We start from the raw sequence: 18,738 nt of genomic DNA, 5'->3' as shown, positions 1-18,738 counted from the left end.
TTTATGAATTTTGCTAAAAACTTTTTGACTGACCCAACAAGTTTTTTCTTCTATATTTTCTATGTATAAGTTGTGAGCTATGGGTCAAGATTTGTGTGTGTGTGTGTGTGGCACCACTTACTTAAAAGATATCATTTCTCAATCAATTTATCTTTGGATCTTAGTCAAAAATCGATTTCCCATATTTATATGGGTTTATTTCTGTACTGTCTATTCTGTTCCAATAATCTATGTATATCCTTTCACCAATACCACACTGTCTTGATTACTGTAGTTTTACGCTAGGTCTTGTAATTGGGTTGCATGAGATCAGTCAAGATACTTTTGATTGGCAATAATTATGCACTTCAGAGAAGCCTGGGAGACTCAGGCTTTACAGTATTGACCCAAAAGTCTGCAATAAAGTGTGTTTCTGTTCTTAGGAAACAGAAACAACTTAAATTTCTCTGATTTTCATAACAAGTTCTAAATGTCACAAATAAGTAGTAACATTTAGCCAGGTCTCACAAAACTATCTTCACTTGCATGTGATCTCATTTAGTATGTGCATTATTGTGAGGACTTGTGAATGTATAAATCAATCACCAAATAATCCAGCTCCTTTTGGTCCCTAACATATACCAGGTCCTAGACTGTCCCCTGCCTCACAATATTCAATTAAGAAAGTCTCTACCTTTAATGGCCTTGGAGTTAGGCCTTGGAGTTAGCATAAAATTTAGAGCAACACGATGCAAAATTGCTCCTCTAACTTAAGGGGGAAAAACCCACAGAAATGTTCTTTGCTTTAAAAGTCAAGGTAAAAGTAGAAACCAAATTTAATAAAGCTGTAAAACAACTCTATATAGTTGGCATTTTCATATTTTTGTCATCTTACTTCCTGGAGGCATTTAACTTTTCAGTACAGTCATTGTAACAAAAACGCAGCACTGTTGAATGATCATAATAAATCATCTGTTCAAAGGAAAAATTTTAATTTATAACACGCGTTAACGAATGCGTTTGCTGTAATTATATATGGATCGATCCATAGCATTTGAGAGGGCTGAGTAATGTTGATTTTCAGAGTTATCCATAAATCACTGAAATGAAGTGCATGTACTAAAGTTAAATTGTTGAACGAAGTTGTACTTTTAATTATGCCAATTATTCCCTGAGCAATGTGATCTGGGCAAGGGGAATTAACTTAAACTATGAATTATGTCATACCTCTAGCTCTTGGCTAACTCAGAGATAATTTGCATACGTATGGCTTCACTTCTATTTCTATTTACGTTTAAATGATTTGACAAATGGAAATGGGGAGCTGATACTTAGAAATACTGTGTTTACTACCTGTGGAAAATTAAATGTGCCATAAAATATTCCCAAGGGACCACAATGGTAAGATGCTCTCAGACGGGGCTGCAGAGTTGCTGAGAGAAAATCTGAAATCATGGGTCAGCTCCAAGTACAAGTTCCAAATGTATGCGAGGTCTCTGTATCCAAGATTATTTGGTCTGCCTGGGAATACAGAACCAACCTCAGCAAACATAACATTCATCGTTTTGATCCAAATGTGTTGCTTGCTGTCTCAAAAATTTCCGACTCTCATAAATTTCTCTATATATCTCTTTATATTGGTAAACATGGAGAGTAGGAGCCACAAAAATAACCTTTATTCTTGCTGTATTTCAGGCTGGTAGACACTGAGCTCCAGGGGCATGCTATATATAGGAGACAGACAGGAAAACTGACTGACCGTGGATCAGGGATAATTCATGGATAAAATTTATATAAAACTTCTTTTCCTGATAAAGGTATGACTCTTCCTTCTAGATTAATGTTACATTTTCTGATAAAGTCTGGTCATTTTATCAGAAAGGTGGTGCTTCTTTGCACTTAGGAAATAAAATTATGAAACCAGAGTATAATTGGAAAATGTTTCAGTTTTTTTCATTTTGTCAAATTATTTGAAATACTTTTTACTTAAGTAATAGATTCATAATCTTTATATCATTCTTCTTTAAATAGTTTCAGATCATACCTTTCTTGTTACTGCCCCCATTAAACATCTACACACACTTTAGGTGCAACTATTGTCTATTTGTTCTGTATTGTGCCTCTGACACAAGCCTTTGCACATGGAAAGGCGGAATGACAAACTAGAAAGAAAATGAGTTTTGAACACTGAGTTCAAAAACTTATCTCAAAAAAACAATTTTAAAACTTGTGTTTGTAGTATTAATAATATTAACATGTATCTAGCGTCTATATTTAAGACTTCAGGTACTGTTTAAAGAACTTAATATAAACAAACTAATTCATTTACCTGTGAGGAATTCTTATTATTTATTATAGAGATGGGGAAAGTGACTACAGGAAGACCAGGGAACTTGCTAGTAAGGGGCAGTTTGCCTGGTTCCAGCATCTGTGCTCTTTACGCTGTTTGTCATGCTTTTTATTTTCACAAAGTTTGTGACTATGCCTCTTTAGAAAACAGAATCAGCTAAAATAAAATATGCCAAAGTGATTTTAATCTAGAAAACGGCTATCAAAAATTATTACTAGCTAGTATCTCATTTTCAACAAATGCTTTCATAGGATTTTCATACTGTAGTTTACCAGTGATTTAAACTTCGGAGGTTATAGAACCCAATTAGACTATTTGTAATCAAAGTAAAAATAGCAACAATATTCATAGCCTTTCAAGGACCATAGGCTCATAAAGTACTGCTAGAATTTATTAACCAAAGCTATTTTAATTATTTTATAACTTAAAACATGGTAAGGTTTGCAACTAAATGTACCAAAGATGCTTCTTTAAGAAATTTTAAAGTTATTCTTAACAGGATATTTCAGAGTATTGAGAGGAAGCTTGGAGATGGTAAGACTGTTTGAATATCCAACGAACTGTAGAATTGAAGGCACAACAGTGTTTTTCTGTCTGTTTGTTTTGTTTTTTTAAAGTATTTACGGCTGTGTTGGGTCTTCATTGTTGCACACGGGCTTTCTCTAGTTGCGGCGAGCGGGGGCTACTCTTGGTTGCGGTGCGCGGGCTTCTCATTGTGGTGGCTTCTCTTGTTGCGGAGCACAGGCTCTAGGTGTGCGGGCTTCAGTAGTTGTGGCACGTGGGCTCAGTAGTTGTGGCTCACGGGCTTAGGAGCTCTGTGGCATGCGGGATTTTCCCGGACCAGGGCTCGAACCCCTGTCCCCTGCATTGGCAGGTAGATTCTTAAACACTGCGCCACCAGGGAAGTCCCACAACAGTGTTCTTTATAAATGGCTCATTAGTTTGAGAATATACAGGTATGGTTTAATGGGATATCTATTATTCCTATAGATAGCTTAAATAATGTATCAGCATAGCCACTATCATCACTTTATCAAGAAAGTGTCTTGCAAAGTTTTTTTTTTTTTCTATGTGAAAAGACATTCTGTGTAGGAGTGAAGATCAGAAAGATTTAATGCCCATTCATTCTTATACTTGTGAAAGGAAAACTATAATGGGGACCTACACATAGGAAATCTCACATGAGATGGGAAAAATTCCAATATTCTTGTAAAAATATTTTTGAATTTTTACCCACATTCCATGGGGGGGGGGTTAGATTAGGAAAAAAACAGGTATATTTAGATGGACAATTTAGATGGAAAGGGTTGGATGCCATTCGAAATATAGCAAACAAAGGTGACAGTGGAGCAAAGCCTCTGGGTGGAGCCAGTATTCCTCATCTCTTGGTGAATGCTGGGCAAGCAGCCCAGGGGAAGAGCAAGGGGCTGATTGGGCAGAATAAACATTAAAAGTTGTGTCCTAGACGGAGGACCAATGTGAAAGCCAGACATCAGAGGGAAAACAAAACAAAACAAACAAGGAAAAAAAAAAAAAAAGCCTGACTCTTCATTCAAAAGGAATTAAGGGACCAACTGAGCTCGGTCAAATGCCAAACAAAAAACTGAAGACCCCAAGAATATAAAACAATTATGATTCAGCAAAAGAGAGATTGTTTAGAGTCAATCCTGTGCCACTGTGACTTTTCTCCATTCCAGACCCACTTCTATAGGGCTGCACTGGAAACAGTGAAGGAATTAACTTAGACCAGGGTCTTCAAGCATTTCTTCTCAGTCTCCTGGGTCAGATAATCATTGAGCTAATACAAAGGATCTGAATTGTCAAATCAGACTCAGAGATCTTGTTCAACACGAAGATTTACTAAGAACGTCTAGGATACAAGTAATTGCGAAGCACAAAGTAGAGAGAGGCATGGGATTGTCAAAGAGTTGCCCAGGTCCTTTCTTGCTGGTTCAGACTACATTAACGTATGAAGTCTCTAGGTAATGTATGATGCTACATTAATTACATGGAAGGGAGCTTCTTCAGTCATGAAACATCTCTACTTTATATTCAGGTAGCTATATAACTCGTGTGATATTTTCCAGAGAGCTAAGCCCTGTAAATCCATACATTTCATCTTGTTTTCTATATGCAAGTTAAATATAACTGACATTGTGCTAATATGGGTCTCCCTTTTGGATTCTTGAGCTACTGAGATCTAAGCTGTCTCTCAAGCTAGAAACTTCAGGCTCTGTGGACTTTTATCTTCTCAATGCACTTCGGCAAATTTACTGCCTATTACCTTGCACTGCTAAATTCTTCTCTCTTCTTGGATTATTGCAATGGCCTCTAAGGCCTGCTCTTCCTCCAATCAGTCCTTGAAACTGCCATCAAAATCAATGTCTTTTCCCCCCTCATCAATACAAGTTTTATTTTATTACCCCCACTGCATTCACTTTAGGTTGTTTTCACATTGTCAAAATGCTAAATTTAAGGACCTATAATTCTCTAGCTACTTGAAGCAGAACTCTGTAATTTTATACTCTACTCCAGCAATATCAAACTGTTTATTTAAAGTATTTTTGAGTCTCCATGTAACTCTGATTATCATTGCTCCACATTATCTACCTGGTAAGAATCTAAATATTTCAGAACCCCTTTTGGATGTTGTTATATGTTTCAAGTTTCCTCTATATGTTATGCACAATTCTATACTAGCACTTTGAATTGAAAATAAAATTTAAAAACACATTATTTTCACTTTTTGGTCTACCCAGTTCTACCCTAAGTTCAGGAGACACAGTCTCTCTGAAGTCATCTCTGTTGGTAAAACCAATGCTATTTATTATATGTCATATATTTGGAAAAAGTTCAAAAGAAAAAGATAAAGGTAGCAATATCCCTTTAAGAATTTTATGTTAAACTAAGTCTCTTAACAGCAAGAAAGGAGCCCATTTTATAGAATTCCTGTAAGTTATGGAAAGAAAACTCACACATTATTTCATGTAATACAAGGTTTGTGTCAGAACCTTGGTTGAGAGAACACAGCGAAGGGAACAGTGTTCTGTGGCTAAAATAATTTTGACTGGTCATGAAATAAAAAATAATCCAAGTTCAAGGGTGGGGGGATGACACAGGTTAATGAGTATTACCCTTTCTTTAATTTAAATGTTACAGTTTTTCAATGTGTAAAATAGGTATCCAAATAATTGAAAATGCTGTATACCTCAAAATAGAACAATTCTTATTAGGTTCCTTGTTATTAACAAGACACTACTGAATAAAGCAGACTGTAGATTTCTCAAAACTCTACAACATATACTTGCTTAATTCATAGAACTGATATTGGAAGAAAGCACTGTTTTAACTAATTTATATAACCTATGCAATATATATTAAAGTATTCTTATGATTTAGTATATTCTTATTTCAAAGTGTTCATTAAGAAATAAAACCAATACCTAAAATTGTGGCTATAGGGACAAAGAAACTTGAGGCATATTTTTTGAAAAGGAAATGTTTAATCTGTGCGTGATAAACTTTATGTAATGATAAGCAGTTATGAATAATGCATAGGGGAGAAACACATTTATGTTTCTAAGTCTGACAAACCAGATCGCATTTGGAACAAACCCTCCTGTATAGAGCAGTAATTCTTATCAAAGGATACATTGCACTAAGATAATTAAACTGCTCTTCCCTGTATTTCACAAAGACACAAACTATCAAAGTCTGTAGCATAATCAATTTTATGTTTCCTCTGAGAAAAACTTTGGACATGAAGTGTCTTATTTATATGGTAGGAGAACAATTGAAAAGAATCTCTATCCCAATTCATGTGTCTTTATTTCTAAAATATAAAAGTTTTCAGACATTTAACTTGAATGGATGCAACAGAGCTTGAAAAACAGAAGGGTACAATCTCCTCTGTAATGAAGAACCATGACAATACTTGATTGCACCCTGAATGATTAATAAAGATAAAACCAATGTTATGGAACTTTATTTTTACCTAGTCTAGCTACTGGGTTGGCCAAGAAGTTCGTTGAGTTTTTTTTTCTGTAAGATGGCTCTAGTAGTGCCTAGTTGTCTTTAACTTCCTTCAAAACAATTTTGTTAGACTGTATTGTGACAGCTGTCGTATCAGTGTGCATTTTTAAAAAAACATCAAAATTGGTGAATTTTTGTGTAGCCATTTTAATATTGAATATAGAAGAAAAAACATTTTCAGCATATTATGCTTTATTATTTCAAGAAAGGTAAAAATGCAACCGAAACACAAAAGATTTGTTTAGTGTATGGAGAAGGTGCTGTGACGGATCAAATGTGTCAAAAGTGGTTTGTGAATTTTCGTGCTGGAGATTTTAATATTTTAATATTTTAAATCTCTGGCTTTATTTGACATAATAAAAAATTAATTATGCAAAACTAACGATTATGCACTGAGCCTATACACAGCCAAGACTACAGAGGTCTTATTGGGTCTGCCTTCCTGTTTGTCTATTGGTGGGAAATAATTGTTAATGGGCTATAAAGAAGGAGTTATATATATACTATATTAAATCCTTTTCCTCTCTGTATTTTTCTCTAAATTCAGTTCTATATTTCCATTTATTTTTCTCATCATGTAATAATTTTTAAGATCTCAGCTCTCTTTGAAGTTACAAAATTATTTGATTTTTTCCTATATTGAGAAAATATCTTTTAATTTTTTTCAGCTTTATTGTGTTATAATTGACAATTAAAATTGTAAGATATTTAAAGCGTGCATATGATGATTTGATATATGTACACATTGTGAAAGAAAAAAACTAACACATACAGAGTGATTCAAAGTTTTAAAAAATATTTAACACAATTATTTTATTTTATTCTGACAACATCCCTGCAGTATAGGCACAATTATTATTCCTATTTCAGAGAAGAGGAAAGAGATCTGCGTAACTCAAGTGACTTGACAGATGGCTCCACTGGTAGTAGTGTATGTGAATTGCACCGGGGCGTTTAGCAGGTTCTTTGTCATACACACACTTGAGAAAAAACCTGGCTAGCTTCAAATTTGGGTTTTATTACTTATCAGCAGCATGCTGTTAGACACGTTATTTAAATTCTTTACATCTTCATCTTCTCATTCATGAAATGGGGATAATAAATCACTTTAAATTGTAATATTGAGAGAAATAAATGAAACCATGCAAGTTAAGATTCTTAGCATACCGTAAGTGCTCAGTGTTAACTCTATTATCTCCAAAAAGGAGCTGAAAAATACTAATTTTATCATCACTGTGGAGCTACCTGATTCCATTTTGTGAACTATGGCCAATATACTTTTGGAGAATTATAAAATGATGTTGACCTTTAGAGACATTAAAAATGGCATTGCAGAAAAAAATGAATTAAATCATTGCATAGAAGCTTGGTAGAAGCCACAGTTCCTTCTAAATAAAAATGCAGGGGATCAAAAGGCAAATATGTCAGCCCTTGTCATTCTCTTCCCTGACTCTCTACTCCAAAATACAGAACGTTTTGTTCATCTGATTTATTGAAATAGAGAAACATCATAAGTATTATTTTATTTTTTACAGAAACAGAACACCGCCATATGTTATTGAAAATGATTTCAGCTCGGGAAGGCTTTATGCAACTAATTCAAGCATGTAAATATATGTTAACTTACCAAATGTTCCCAATGGAACGTCTTTCTTTACAAGAGGTGGGATTTTTGTCTTTCTTATTTACTGATGTATTCTAACACACCAAGAAAAGTCCCTGACAGTTAATGGATTTTCAATAATCTTTCATTGAATTAATGAAAACAGCAAATACATAAACAAAATTGAATCTATTATCTATCAATCTTCAATGACCCACTGCTCTTTATTCATCTTGCATAACATAGGATAAAAGAGAATCAAACGTTCTGAAGAAAGAATATCATTTATAATATTCCTTTCTTATTATCTTCCGTAGTAAATCTTTAAAGTCGGTGTTTAGATTTGGTATTCAAAATCATATTGCAGTATCATAAATCTTTCCCAAGTCTTTCAATTTCATCAATAACATAGTCACCATCAGTTTGTCTTATGGCAGGTTTAGAAAAGACCATTTGAAAAAAAATTTACTTTGTCCCCATAAGGCTGGTAGTTTAGCATGGCTGTACCTTCCTCTATCATTTGTGCTTTAATCTTTGGAGCAATCTGTGTATAAATGCAAATATCATTAAAAGGAAATTTTACAAGTAAATACTGTTCCACATCCTAGATGGCTACATAACTATCATTAGCTTGAAGTAAATTGCAGGCAATTTAAAACTGTCAGGGATAATTTTTAAGAAGCAGCTTAGTACAGAGAAAAGGCAGCACGTTCTATATTCATACTGTAGCTCTTGTTACTCCATGATTCACGATTACCAAACTCACAAAATAATGCAGGTGTGCTAGAATACATTAAAGAAGGTTGTGTGACATTTTATTTATATGGCAATTCAAGTAGAAATATCTGGGAGAGGTAAAATGAAACAAAATGGAAAAGCAGTAGTATGTTTTGGTATTCTAACGTACGCTCTTTGAATCATTACAATACATCTTGAGTTTTTCTACAAGGTCACTGTTTTGCAGCAAAACATAGTTTCTTTGTAAATTTTACAGAGACAAATTCTATCTGTTTAATTGTCTTGCACAGCTCCTAAAACAATACCATGCACATGACATTAGATCACATTACGCTCTTGGGTTATTATTATAAGACAAAGTGGTACTGAGACTCGGAAAGGAAGAGGAGGGCATTCTATAACTATTGAACATGCTCCTCTTCTCGAAACTTGTACTCCTGCACAGTTTACCTTTAAAATGCTACAGATGCTCTCCATTACTTAACTTTCCCATAGTTTTTATATATGGCAGGGCATATATATATATATATATATATATATTTGCTTATATAGTCATTATATGGTCAGACATTTCATGTAATGTCCTTCTTTAATATTTTAATTAATCAACATGACCATAAAATAAAAGGTATTAGTTATTGCCTGCAGTATTTTTAAAAACTGCTTTATATTTCCCCTTTGCCCTCCATCCAGGAGCATGCGCAGATGTCTGAGAGGGACGGCTCTCTGGTGAGTGAGTGTGTTTATCTCCAGGAAATAGCTCGCTCTCTGTAAACATATACTCCACTAACTCTCAGCTGGTAGTAATTACCCTAGTAAAAGGTAACACTTACATGTTAAGAAAAAAAATTAAGAGCTTCGCTCAGTACTTGCCTCAAACCACAAAATATTTAAACAAGGGGTATTATCAAAAAGCAAAACAAAACAAAAAAAAATCTCTATTTTCTCTTAAGACTTACTTATAAGCCCAGTGAAATTTTCTGATGACATAAAAAGTTGATGCCATCAGATAGTTTGTGTTCAACTTCTCCTAGGGTGGATCACATTGCCTAAGATAAGTAGTTGTGATGTTGGTCAACTCAAAAGTGGTGGTGATACTATTATAAAATGTATGTATATAATGCATGCTTAAGATAGGTTAAAAACTTACAGTAAATGTATAGCTAAATAACACATAATAATGGCGATTCTCTTTATTTTAATATACATTCTTAGGGTAAAGATTAAATCTCCTCATTGCTATGACATTTATTTGGATTTTTTTCAGTATTGATCACTGATCTGTAATAGAATCTCTCCTAGATTCTTGTTCAGATGACCTTATGATGAATATTTCAAATGTGATAATTCTTCTCCAAGTACGTCTTCTATTGCTCATAAAAATTGTAATTATTTCTATTCTTATCTTCTCCCCACTAAGCCTTCTAGCTTAGAACTCAGATTCTGTCTTATTCATTTTATACCTCTAAATCCTCTGGAACATATGGCAAGCGTTAACTGATGAATGAATTAACCAAAGGGTAAAAAACTCAGTAGATTGAATATTAGCATTCAAAAAATATTTTTCAATTATATAAATGATGACTAGATTAATTTGCAAAATGACTGGTGGGTTGAGATTTCACTTGGTTCCATACAAATATTTTAAAAAATGGCTTAAGACCACATTACCACCTTCCACTAACCAATCAAACTAACCCAGACACATTATTTAAAAGGCAATATTAAAATGATAAATACCACACCATACACACAAACTTACCTTTTGCAGTTCTTGATCTCTTCCATACTTTTTGGGATACGTTTAAGTCCAGAAGCAGACGTTGGTGAACTCAGGCTAAATCAAAAATTAAAATTTTAGGGTTTCCCTGGTGGCACAGTGGTTGAGAGTCCGCCTGCCGATGCAGGGGACACGGGTTCGTGCCCCGGTCCGGGAAGATCCCACATGTCGCGGAGTGGCTGGGCTCGTGAGCCATGGCCGCTGAGCCTGCGCGTCCGGAGCCTGTGCTCCGCAACCGGAGAGGCCACAACAGTGAGAGGCCCGCGTACCACAAAAAAAAACTCAGCAAAGAAAGTATAGATACTTTAAACTCTCTCTCACACAAAAAAAGCCCACTAATAGAGTCCTTACCATTGCATCAAATACTAGCTTAAAGTTATCTTTTCTCTTTAAAACTTTATAAAAGTATTTTGCAAGTTCCATATATCTGTTGATCTGTGCCTCAAAGCCATAGGTTCCCTGTAGTTAAAAAAATCAAAAGCTTCATTCAAGTAGGTACCTTTAAATTACACTGAAGAAGTTCCTGAAATGTATTAAATTTATTTAAATAAATGCGGTTATTATCTTACTAACAGTAGGTATTATATATTCTCACTGTATTCTTATTTCTATCCCCTCAACCTGCTTTTACTCCCTACTGTCTGTGGAACTTGAGGCAAGTTACTCAGCCTTTCTAAGTTTGGTTGCCTAGATCTACAAATGTTTGATAAATATTTTGACATGAATTTTTTATCTGTCTAGTATGCAGAGCACATTTTTAAAAATTATATATAATGTAGTGAGGAATAAGAGAAATATGACAAATAAAGCCCTTGGCATACTGGCTGGCATAGTGCATCTTAAAACTAACAATTGTTGAGCTTCAGCAGTATATCAGGTATGTAGTTTAGTGCTTTGTACTCTTGGTTTAATTTACTCTTAGAAGAATCCTATAAAGTGGATAACGGAGGCACAGAAAAATCGACCAATCTGTCTCCACTCACCTTCTTTCCCTTGGTGATTTCCACTTGTCTCATGGCTCTAAGCAGTATATACAGGTTGATGACTCTCCCACTTTCATTTCCGTCTGAGACCTCATCTCTGAACCTCAGTCTCCTGCTTCACATAACTAATAAACATCTCAAAATCAATGTCCAAAAGTGAACTCCTGACCTGTCTGCACAAACTTGTTTCTCCCAGTCTTCCCAATCTCAGTAATACATCAATCTTATCCTTTAGTTGCTAAGGCCCAAACCATCAAAGTTTTCTTATCCTTGACCCTCTTCTTTTTCTCACTCCCCACATCTAATATTTTGGAAAATTCCACAGGATTTACCTTTAAAACGTAATTAGAATCTAATATATCTTAACCTATTCACTGCCACTATGCTGGCCCAGTCACTCTCCACTGCATTACTGAAATTGCTTCCTAACTGGTCTCTTTGCTTCTGTCCATACGTTCCATGTATGTCCATGCTGAGGGTATGTATGTGTTCATAGTTACTCTAGGCTTGTGTAGTGTAGAGCCTTTACAACCATATGAGGTGGTAACTTCAGTGTCTTCTCAGTACTTAAGCCTTTGTGATCAGAGTTGGCTTCATGAGCATACAACCCGTGCAGTCACACAGGGCCCATATTCAGAAGGGCTTAGGCTTAACTTAATGCTCTGCTGTCGCTGTCCTGAAATTCTTTAAAATTTTATTTTGGACTTGACTTGTGTTTTGAAAGTGAAGTCCAGTGGGACAATGGATTATGCCTATGAGCTAAGGAGATACAGGCAACATATATGTCTGCCACTCCTTGCCTCCCCAGGCACACCTAGCCTTTGCATTGCACAATGAGCATGGAATTCCACTGGTCCTACCATATGTGGCAACTCAGTGACAATGCAAATAGCACGAGGTAAGGATGCTACACCTACAACTAAGTAAGCGGGGATGCTCTGAGCCCCCAAGAGGCTACACTTTCTGTTTAAATCAGAACTTGTTTTCAACAGAGACGGAAGGCAATGGAGTTCTAAGAAAGAGTAATGACGGAGGAACCCTTTCATTTTCTTTCTTACATTATTTCCTCGTATGACCAGCTCATTCCATGTTAGCCACATTGATCTTCTTGTTGTGTCTTAGATGCAACAGGTGTGCTTCAGTCTCAAAGATTTTAAATTGAGATTCCCTCTTGCTACACAGCTAAATATTAGCGTGATCTCCTCTTCACTTTCTTCAGATTTTTGCACAAATGTAACCTTCTTATTGACAGTTACCATACTATTTAATACTTAACTCTAGCATGCAACTTTTTATCGTTTTTCAAAGCCTTATTTTTCTCCACAAGAAATATATATGCATCAAAATGTGTAAAAAGCTTTGATTGTATGAACATTTGGTCAGATGCTCCCAACTTTCACAATTTTGAACAAATATTGGTTTGGAGAAGGCATTACTAGTCTTTGAAATGCTTAAGAATAGACATGATTAAATATCAGTGGACTAATATTTTGAGCTAACCACTTTATCATTTGATATTTTTCTTTGAGGGCAATGTGGTTCAGGGAGAAGCTGTAAGTAATTAGAGGAAGAAAAAATTGCAGAAAAGTTAATAGAAATTATTGATGATGAATATTCCTACTCTGAATTCTGAAGAAATGGGGCTATATATCATTGAAATACTTGGCATAGAGTTTATTACTCTTCAGCAATTTTCCACATAGAGCTTTTGGTGGCATTCAATGCATACTAAATTGGCGGTGAAAAATATCAGGATATGCATCCTCCTTGTGAATGTATCTTTAAATTTCTTGAAAGAAATCTACAAAGATTGAATAGTAAAGACAATGGCACTTCTATTCTGAACTTAACTGGACTCTGTTAGCCCAGGTCCTCCAAATAGCAGACACCAAGATGAGATAAAGGTGCAAGGACTTCATTAGTGACGAAGTGGGAAGGAGCCGGTCAGACTGGGAGAGCTTTCAGACTGTGCATAAGTCTGACCCTAAGTGAAGGAAACAGGTGGGGAGAGGTGGGGAAGAAGCGTCCTGGAGTATGATGAAATCTAAGTAAAATTCAGAAAGGCCCTTGGGAACTCTTCACACCAACTCAGTTATCAAGAGAGTCTCCTGTCTCTCAGGAATGGGAATGCCTTAGAATCCCTGCCATGCTCAATCAGTCATTGACTGGGAGAAAACTTTGGAAAGCACAGCCTCAGGGCAAATGCAATTATGAATTTAAGAGAAGCAGATGGGCTCTTGGACAATTAAGCTGCCTATAGCACTCTCCTAGCCAAACACAGTCATTTTATGAATATAAAACCAGTCCAACCCATGTAGAAAATCCAACCAAAAAGAAGCTTTTGCATTCTTTTTGCTTCTGCATAATAATCGATGTTTGTAGCATCTTACATTACTGTATGATTTTCTTCTTACTTTTGTAACCTATCACAGTATTTTATGTAACTGATTTTATTTTTAAGAAATACGAATTTCATTAAAGATGGCTCCTCTTTCTACTATCAATGAAGTATTCATTCTGTAATTATAGCAAATGAGAAAAACTATTAAATTTTTCATTTATATCTCTGGACTTCATTCTTAATGCCCATTATTTTGTCAAGAGTACTGATGGAGATTCACATAGCAAATGTTTAAATATTTACTAGTTACAAATCATGCTACAAACCTGCAAGTCAACTCCTCCCATTCAAGCCCATCATGGATATTTACCTGAACCTGATTTCTTGTATATATAAATGTTCTATAATATAAAAGAATTCCCATCTCACGGTATGCTGAAATTTTTTCCTATTCCCAGGAATGGCCCTACTTATATAACATCTGTTTATACACCATTTTTATTAAGTAGTCTCCATGTGCAAAAGATGATGAGCCTGCTTTTCATCACTACCCAGTGTGAGTTTTGGCATTCCCATGGTGCTATGAATTGTATTAAGAAAGACAATATGAATTTGTGGAAAAATATATATTTTGGATTTAGGTGAGTTGTCACCTTTGCTCCTTAGATTTACTTCTCTTCATCCACTAGCAAGTTAATTTCTTTACCTATTTAACAGATATAACCAGCACAACTGTTGGGTAACATAAGCTAAATAACATACGTAAAGCTTTCTAGCCTAATACATGTTCAGTGAATGGTAGATCCATTACTATTGAATGAATGTATTCATTATTTCAATGTCTCATTATCAAAAGAATTTAAGGTGAGTTACCAATGTCGATACACTATTCAAACTGTTTTTTTTAATGCTTGTTTTGAACTAGGTGATTATAAGGTTAGGAAAAAGCAGTTGATGAAAGAGAGAAATTTAGAAGAGAAAATGCTGCCAATATATTATATACTAACCAATATATTATTGCCAATATATTATAGACTAACCAAAGTAGGATCATGCATTTGCCTCTGTGATTCATGTTACAGAACATATTTTTCTATTAGTGTTTTGTACTAGGAATTCCATATCTACCAAATAAAAATCTAACCAGCTCTAACTGCCTCTGACACTGACATCTGAGAGAGTCCTTTAGGGTCCACAGGGTGGGTAATGTAATATAGAGGACCAGGTCCCCAATATATTAAAGATGCTGTTAGTTCATGGCAAAGCTTTCATCTGAACAGAACCTAATGCCCATCTTCCTACAGAGTACTGGGAAGAAGGTGATAGAAATAGCTTCCTAAAAGCATGTCAATTATTTAAATTAAATTTTAAATAAGGGGCAGTTAAAAATTATAAATAAGGGGCAGAATGAGGGTGTAGACATATCCTGCTGTTGTCATGGTGTTTGGAGAGAAAATATATGCTGCTCTTGGGCTTACCTGGTGGCGCAGTGGTTGAGAGTCCGCCTGCCGATGCAGGGGACACGGGGTCGTGCCCCCGTCCGGGAGGATGCCGCATGCCGCGGAGTGGCTGGGCCTGTGAGCCATGGCCGCTGAGCCTGGATGTCCGGAGCCTGTGCTCCACAACGGGAGAGGCCGCAACAGTGAGAGGCCTGCGTACCGCAAAGAAAAAAAGAAACGAAATTGAGTTACTTGTAGTGAGATGGATGGACCTAGAGTCTATCATACAGAGTGAAGTAAGTCAGAAAGACAAAAATACTGTATGCTAACACATCTATATGGAATCTAAGAAAAAATAAAAGGTCCTGAAGTACCTAGGGGTAAGACGGGAATAAAGACACAGACCTACTAGAGCATGGACTTGAGGATGTGGGGAGGGGGAAGGGTAAGCCGTGACAAAGTGAGAGAGTGGCATGGACAATATACACTACATCTATATGGAATCTAAGAAAAAATAAAAGGTCCTGAAGTACCTAGGGGTAAGACGGGAATAAAGACACAGACCTACTAGAGCATGGACTTGAGGATGTGGGGAGGGGGAAGGGTAAGCCGTGACAAAGTGAGAGAGTGGCATGGACATATATACACTACCAAATGTAAAATAGATAGCTAGTGGGAAGCAGCCGCATGGCACAGGGAGATCAGCTAGGTGGTTTGTGACCACCTAGAGGGGTGGGATGGGTGGGTGGGATAGGGAGGGTGAGAGGGAGGGAGACGCAAGAGGGAAGAGATACGGGAACATAAGTATATGTATAACTGATTCACTTTGTTATGAAGCAGAAACTAACACACCATTGTAAAGCAATTATAGTCCAATAAAGATGTTAAATAAATAAATAAATTCACATCCTTTCTCTGAAAACCTTGCCAACAGGTGGGTGTCAAAATACAGATTTTTTTATAGTAAGTAGTTTAATCCATATATAGAAGATTATGCAACATTTCATTGGGGTCTGGGGCTGTATGTCATAATCAAATACATTAACATTTCTATAGTGAAGTATGAATATCTACATTAAGTGGGTACATAGAGTCAATATGAGCCTCACAACAGGTCAGGATTGGTTTTGTCACCTGATGAACTACAAAAAAATTAATTGTTCAGAATGTCTTTAAATTTTAAAATTGTAAATAAGGGACTGTAAACCTATAATTCTTCAATTCTTGCTTAATTGGTGATAATTTATAAGGGAATAAAGAGGGAATTGTAACAGATAAGTTGGAGAGTATAGCAGAGGTTAGAGATCATAAAGCTCATACATGTTAGAGCAAAGATTTGAAAATGAATGAGATTAACACTCAGGTTCATCTTCCCTGCTAAATGACACTGGTCATATATGAAGGACTACCTAAAAGCTGAAAGATATTTAGGGGAAACAATTCCAATCAGAGATGACGAAAACTTGCACTATGAAAGAGAGGGCAGGTTCAAAGAAATAAGAAGAGTTGAATATCTTAATTAGATTTTTTAAAGAGCAATTCAAACTTGCCCTAAGAAAGCAGCTAGTATTTGAATGGGAAAAAAAAATTGCAATATTTTAACTTAAATAAAAGGACTATATCATAAAATAAAAAATAGAAAGATCAAAGGGGAAGGATCAGTTTTCTTCAACAGGGCAAATGGTGCTGCACTACGTTAATTCAATGAGGCCACAATTATTTTGGTTTTGAACATTCACAATGAAGCTAATCATTACCAAGACGTCCATTATGTCCCTACTTGAAAATAGAAATTATTTACTTTTTCCCCAGTCAGAATAGCAGAGCACTGAAGGGGGATACCCATGAGTTTATGTGGATTCCAGGTCACAGAGTTGGCCCTAGGTGACAAAACAGCCCCAGTTAGTGCTCACCATCTAATGAAAGAAAATAGAAGCCTAAATAGGTTCTTTCGCTTGCACAAGCAATGGCCCGAGTCTCACCTTTCAGTGCCACTGAGTTTATAGGAGTGGTTTCTGGACAGCAACAATCCACCTCCCCAAGCTGCCTGTAACAGATACAAAGGATTTGTGTTCCTCTTCCTTTTTTTTTCTTTTTTTTTTGCGGTACGCGGGGCTCTCACTGTTGCGGCCTCTCCCGTTGCGGAGCACAGGCTCCGGACGCGCAGGCTCAGCGGCCATGGCTCACGGGCCCAGCCGCTCCGCGGCACGTGGGATCCTCCCGGACCGGGGCACGAACCTGTGTCCCCTGCATCGGCAGGCGGACTCTCAACCACTGCCACCACAAGGGAAGCCCTCTATTTCTTTTTACATGCACTGAATGCTTTTTCCTATGTTAATTTTATTTCAAAAGTTGATGAAGATTTAATTGTTATTCAAGATAATTATAAACTTGGCTATAATTATCCTACTTAGAAGAACAATGCATTTAAAAATTTCCTCCTATGAGTTTTCATTGTCTATTCATGACATAGTAAAGTTTTTTTTCTAATTAATTCAACGAGATACCTTCTGTGTAATTTCCAGAGACAGAAATTTTTTAAAGTTGGAATCAGATTTGGCAATACTATAGAAAAATTAAAATATCTACCATATTATATAACTTTAAATTTGTCCAACTCTAGTCAAAGCCAAAGACATTTTTGCCCAAAGTCACTGTACCAAACTAATAGCGTCAAAACTTTTGATTTCCATAATAGCTATTAATTAAGAAACGTATATTAGAGTAATGGGCTAAGTCCTTTTGATTTAAAATTGTTTTAACTATTTCTTTAAACTGATTTTCTAAATTGTTGGTTGAATATTAATAGAGGTTTAGACTTTTTTTAAACACTTGACACATTTGTAGCTCATTCCATGATAGTGTATTAAGTCTAATTTAAGATAATTTATGCAAATAAGACTATTCTTTCTTGATATTTATTCTTTATAAAAATTAGGGTTACAGAAATTTTTGTCTTGCCTGCAATGTCAATTAAGAAATTTTAAGGATTATTCATAGGATACATCTTTTTAAAAAGGTGAATCATGATCCAGACTCAAGGATGTGACTTACATCCACATGCATCCGGAGTTTGTGCATCTCACAAATATCTGCGATGTCGTGGAGTGGGTCACAGGCCCCGAACACTGTGCTGCCAGCTGTGGCAGTGACACAGAAAGGAGTCTGGCCCTGGTCATGACAAAAGCTGCATCATTCTTACAATCTCATGAAGTCCACTCCTATGCTAATATTGTTACTTAACCATTACAGTTTTGGACATCAGGAAGCTGGATAACTTTGACTAAGGGCATTAAGTACTTAAAAATTTCAAATACTCAAAGGTACCTACAGTAATGGAAAAAGTAGCTTAACCATAAGATGAACTAATACCACTACCTCTGAGTCTCATTTACTGTTATTTCTCTCTGAATTTATTTTCAGAAAATCATACCACACAATAGAGCTGACCAAACCCCTTTATTAGTAAATATCCTGATAACTTTTCTTTTGA

General features: G+C 35.8%; 1 protein-coding gene across 1 annotated transcript in view; it reads right to left on the bottom strand.

The window, feature by feature from the left end:
* Positions 1 to 18,738, bottom strand: part of LOC103085763 (glutamate decarboxylase 1-like) — a 36,796-nt gene that overhangs the window by 8,057 nt on the left and 10,001 nt on the right. Inside the window, 6 exon segments of the mRNA XM_082930872.1 lie at positions 875 to 951; positions 8,434 to 8,508; positions 10,834 to 10,941; positions 17,047 to 17,125; positions 17,228 to 17,292; positions 18,300 to 18,416. Of these exon segments, the coding sequence (XP_082786998.1) occupies positions 875 to 951; positions 8,434 to 8,508; positions 10,834 to 10,941; positions 17,047 to 17,125; positions 17,228 to 17,292; positions 18,300 to 18,416 (521 nt within the window).

This window comes from Lipotes vexillifer, unplaced genomic scaffold (assembly GCF_000442215.2).
Source record: "Lipotes vexillifer unplaced genomic scaffold, Lipotes_vexillifer_v1.1 scaffold79, whole genome shotgun sequence".
NCBI lineage: Eukaryota > Metazoa > Chordata > Mammalia > Artiodactyla > Lipotidae > Lipotes > Lipotes vexillifer.
Note: the sequence above shows the minus strand (reverse complement) of the source record. Positions and strands in the feature narration are given on the sequence as shown.